The sequence below is a fragment of the Cariama cristata genome, unplaced genomic scaffold (genome assembly GCF_000690535.1).
Source record: "Cariama cristata isolate BGI_N322 unplaced genomic scaffold, ASM69053v1 scaffold11343, whole genome shotgun sequence".
In the NCBI taxonomy this organism is placed as follows: Eukaryota; Metazoa; Chordata; class Aves; order Cariamiformes; family Cariamidae; genus Cariama; species Cariama cristata.
The window spans coordinates 5,910-11,113 of NW_009607903.1; the positions used below are offsets into that span (position 1 = coordinate 5,910).

At 50.7% G+C, this 5,204-nt stretch overlaps 1 protein-coding gene across 1 annotated transcript in view; it reads right to left on the minus strand.

The window, feature by feature from the left end:
• Positions 1 to 2,748: 2,748 nt before the first annotated feature.
• The window catches only part of TSPAN18 (tetraspanin 18), a 23,789-nt gene continuing 21,333 nt past the window's right edge, over positions 2,749 to 5,204 (minus strand). Inside the window, exons 7-8 of the mRNA XM_009696928.1 lie at positions 3,767 to 3,850; positions 2,749 to 2,835 (exon numbers count right to left, since the gene is read on the minus strand). Of these exons, the coding sequence (XP_009695230.1) occupies positions 2,788 to 2,835; positions 3,767 to 3,850 (132 nt within the window). The 3' untranslated portion in view covers positions 2,749 to 2,787. The remainder of the gene's footprint in view (positions 2,836 to 3,766; positions 3,851 to 5,204) is intronic.

Consider the following 5,204-nt stretch of genomic DNA (forward strand, 5'->3'; position numbering starts at 1 on the left):
TGTTTTTTTTTTTTTTTTTTTTTTTTTGTTGGAAGATACTGGGACTACCCTTAGGGAGAGAGGGAAAGTGAAAAAGCTAAAGCCAGACAAAGCAGTGAGTACAGAATTAGGAAAGCCAAGGTGAAACAAGCCAGCAGAGCCCCTACTTCAGGCGTATATATTTATCACTTCATGCTCTGGCTGCTTTGGTCCAGTTCCCCCAGCTCTGACAGGTTTTTTTTTGTTGGGTTTTTTTGTTGTTTTGTTGTTGTTGTTGTTGTTTTTTCCCCTTCAGCCAGCCACCATGCACAAATCAGGGTATTCACCTTCCAGGCTCTGACCTGAGACAGCCAGACCTTTGCATAATAAACTGAGGAGGAAAGAAAAAAAAAAAAACCAACAAAAAACCAAAACATTGGAGACTGGGGGAGGCAATTCTACTTCCCTCGCTCCCCTCCAGCCAAATTCCCATCTCTGCTGATGGTTTTGTTCCTTCCCTGGGCATTGTTCTCCCAGAACAGTCACCGACACCAGCTCCCGAGGCAGAAGCAGAGCAGATAAGCTCGCCTTCTGCTCAGCCCCTTCCCTGCAAGACTAGTAGCCGCAACAGATTTTTTTTATTTTTTTTTTTTCCCCCTATCTTAAGCACAGCACCTGCTGTCAGGTACAAATACTGCTGGGTTTTTTTGGCTAGCAAAACTGTTTTCCTTCATTAAACAACAGACCAGAATTTAATGCTAAAATGCCTCATTAAAATAAGGTCCAGAGGGAAATACAGTTCCAAAAAGCTTTCCACAAGGTATAATGCAACATCTGAGGCCGCTCAGCAGCCCTGGCTGCCTGTTTCATTGCTGGAAAAAGCTTACTGCGGCACTGGAGGGGGGGAGTGCTGCAGCTTTACCTGCCTGGTCCCTCTTCTGGTGATGAGCAAATTGTTGTTGTCAAATGAAGCCTGGAAAAGCTCTAATGCCTCCTTTGTGTTTCTTAGTATCCTAATTCCCCAAGCTAGATATTTAGCCAAGGTTTTTTGTCTATACGGACCAGGCTTTCTGCTGCTTTCCTGCTCTCCCTGTAGCCGGCGCGGTGCCCCTGGGAGAGCTGAAGGGCCCGAGCCCCAGTGCCGTAAGGGAATAAAGAGCCGGACAAGGGACCGGCTGCTGCAGAGCCAGGGCACGAGGTTCCTGCTCGGCTCCTCGCCGCTGCCTTCTGCCCCTTCTCCTTCCTTGCCCGTGGTTACAGTCTCCCGCGGGGCTGGGTTAAGCCTATATAAAAGTGCTCCGTAATCTAAGCCTATAAAACCTATAAAAAGACCTAAGCTAAAGGAGAAACCACAGCCCCTTCTGTTCTGCCCCCCAAGTAAAATGAGTTTGGGGTCAGAGAATGACCAGATGAACAATTAAGGCAACAGGGGGTTGATGCTTGCAGAGGAGAGAAGCCAGTGACCTGTCCGGGTCGATAACGATGATGACTGGAGCGGTTTGGCTGCACCCTGGGTGCTCTTAGAGCCTGCCTGGGGCCTCAGCAGCTCCATCTTCATCTCTGACCAAGGTCTAGTCCCAGGCATCCTGCTCAAGTTCACTTCCAAATGATTAAGTAGACGACACGTTAGTTAAATGTCAGACCAGCTCAAGGGAGGAAACACTCACAAACGAACAGGCAGACAAAAACAATTCCGACTTGATGCTTTCGTCATGAGCCCATGGGAGAACCTCAGGGGAAATCCTCTGAGCAGAAATGATGCCACAAGAGTGTGTCAAGGCAAACAACGTGGGAGCGGCTGACAAACCTCGGCCTCCTCAATCCAGCACCATGCCTGGACCTGTCCTTAGCGCTGGCAAGAACGTAGGTACCACTGCAAATAGTTATGTTAACAGAGCACCACAAACCATTTTTTGCAAGTATGAAGGGAAAGGCAAAGGCTGACAAGATTTAAACACTATTTCCTCCCCTTCTCAGGAAGGCAGCAGTATCGATGATTCTTCCCCAGAGTCATTATTTTTCCCAGGAGATGGGAACACAGCAGGGAACCATTTGGTCTCTTTCACAACAATGAACAGTAAATCTTAGTAAAAACAGAAAGGTAGGCACCAAACTCTTGACCGCCAGCCAGCCTTTGCCGAGTCCCATCGCTAAACACGCTGCCCAGGCCTGGGGCTCCAAAGAAAAGCCAGCCTCACTGATGTGCTCGACTTCTCCAACCAGTTCCAGGTGACAGGATCAAAGCTTCCACTGAAGAATGTGTATTTTCACTCTGTGGCTGGGAATTAAAGCCAGAACCACGTCAACGATGACTACCTACTTCTGGGATGAGCCACCACCGCTTCTTTCAAACCCACCTGGACAGTCACAGACTTTGGCCAACCTGTTGCCTTATCCAGCCCCCTGCAGCTCTGTTCTTCAGTTCTTTGCTGTCTAAAGCACGATAAAGTCACAAACGGTAGGCATGGCCTTGCGGGAAAGGCACCTGCGCTCGTCCTCCCGCTCCCCCTCGCCGGCTCCACCAGTCTCAAGTGCAATCAGCTGCGCTGGGCTCCTGCTCCACGGCTGCTGCGGGTGGGCTCTGGGCAAGGGTCCGGTGTACAGTGTAGTGCACATCACCTCAAAGTTCCAGCCCCTGAAGTACAATCCTTTTGGTCATTCATATATTACAACCCTCTTTTTTTTCTTTTTTTTTTTCCCACCCCCTACCCCATTTTGTTAAAAAAAATAAAGTTTTTTTTTTTTTTGGGTGTTTTCAGCTTTTGTTTCTTCTGATTTTCCTTCTTTCTTCTGAGCATGTGGGGAACGTGGTGGTTCATGGGCCACCTCTTACTGGATCCCTCGAAAGAGACACATAGCAAAGATCATGGCGAACAGCTGGGAAGGGGAAGGGGGAAAGAAGAGGGCAAAAACAAAACAGAGAACCACAAGAGTCAGCTGCATCTTCCAGAAGATAGACAAATTTCTCCCTGGCCCTGGGACCACTCCTGTCCCTCCCTCCTGCCCAGCAGTCCGTGAGGTAGCGAGGGGGACCCTTCTCACCATCCAGGGGAGGCTGTGGCAAAACTTTTCCCTTTTTCCTGAAGGCGATCCTTCCCTTCCATCCCTTGCCCTCCCCCGCCCCCAACTGTTTGTGGCTAAATCAGGGGAGGGGAACTCCACAGTCCCTGCTCTGCACATCATTGCAGACGTCCGGAACGGGCAGAGATCGGCCTTTGTGGGGGCTGCCGGGGCTCTCTACCCAGATTCCTCTCCTTTGCACAAGATAGGGCACTGGAGAAATCACCCAGCTGCAGGGACATCAATTCTGGGCTAACATCATGTCTAGTGGAAGCCTGTCCCTCCGAAACATCACCAAAGAGCCAGGATAATGGAGATGCTCTGGAGCCAATACAGTTCCAAGCTCTAAACAGAAGTTTTTAAAGCAAAGGCAGAGTTTGAACACATTAACCAAGTGACAGATTAGTCAGCTCGCTGGAGTGCTGCCACAATGAGGGCAGTGGCTGTGCGGGGTCCCGGGGCAGGTGGTGGGTCCCCAGGGCGGGCGGTGGATCCCCAAAGCCCCTGTGGCCAGTGTGGCAGGGTGCGAGCTCTGCGGTGGGGCCAACACAAGGTAGCACTGCAGGCGTACGACACCGGTTATTTCCTTGCCTTTTGTGGCAAAGGACCAAACACCCGGCTCTTTCCGGGCAATTAAAACCACAAGTTGACAACCTGCTCGCGCTTTGCAGGAGCAGCTTGCCCAATTTGCCTCGCTGCTGGTCATCTCCCGACAGTGCTTTTCTTCTAGTCACACACCAGTAAGTACCTCAATAGCCAACACTCCGATAGCAAGGGCTCCCGCAAGGTACACGTAGGTCTCAAAGGAGTTCAGGATCACAGTGTAGCAGCCCTAGGAAGGACAAAACGTGGTGAGACACACACCTGAGCAGCACACTGCGTTCTTCTCACCCCATAGCCCTGGTCAGTACAAGAGGTGCTCTCGGATCTAGGCACCACAAGCACGGCTCCCTCTCACCCAGCCCCTCGGAGCAGGAGGCAGAGACCCACAGGACAGTGCCGGGGAGGGGAAGGTTTTCCCGTAGAATCGTTATGGTTGGAAGAGACCTCAAAGATCATCAAGTAGTAGGATGTAGTGGGATGGGAGAGGTTCAGATCACAACCCCTCATTGACCACCAGAAACTGTGGCTTCTGGCAGGGCAGAGAGGAGCAGCCCCGGAGAGGTACCCCCACTGCAAAGAGCAGGGATGAAGCACAGAGGAAAGGAGCCCTGGGGCAGATGACAGGCAGCCCACGCTGGCGAGGGAAAAGGATGATTTATTTAAAGACGAGGCAGGAGATTCTTGAATTGTCTCTCATAGCCAGCAGCTCTTTCACACCCCAGGACCTTTTCTCTGTGCCTTCCTCCCAAAGGAGCACGGATGAACACCTGCTGATCTTCTGGCTATAGGAGAATTAATTTCATTAAGAACTCAGGGCCATGCACTACAGCAATCCCTCCACTTCTACAGCATAGCCACCATCGTCTTTAATGTCATTTATTATCGCTCATATGATTAACAGCAGGTAGATCTTCTGCAAAGGTTTCAGGATGTTTCTGGAAATCACCAGTTTATCCTGGCCTCAGTTCTCCCAGCCTAAAATTCCAACCCACCAGCAAATTTCTGCAAAGAGGTCACACATAAAGAGAAAAGTAGATCAGAGTTTGGCCGATGTAAAAACTAGCTCTCTTCCCCACTGAGAACATACTTCACACATAAGCGTTTAATCCCATCCATACTGCTGGGATGTTTTAATCATCTGATTTTTTTTTTTCCTTCCACCCATAAAGAAAACGTCTGAACTGCAAAGACAACACAACAGTTACCTACTGGTGCCCATGCCGGACCCTGCTCACCGTGAGTGAGCCACGACCAGAGGAGAGCAAGGGAGAGCACAGGGAGGACCCATGAGCCAGGACGCACGGAGTGCAGACCGGTGGGGCACGAACCGAGCTGTTAAAATCATCCTCTTGTCAACACCAGACTGCTTAGCAGCAGCTCTGTTCCAGCCACGTTTCAGCCCAGTTTTCAGGGAAAACCATTCAGCCCAGCACCAAAATGTTTGGGCGCTTGCCAGAATTCCAAGGTTAACCCAACTTCCAGCGTGGCCCACTCAGCTGGCTACAAACAGGGGAGAGCACAAGTGTGGGCAGCACTGTCCTACCAGCACGGTGTCCCCAGAGCCTGACTTAGCTCCAGGAATG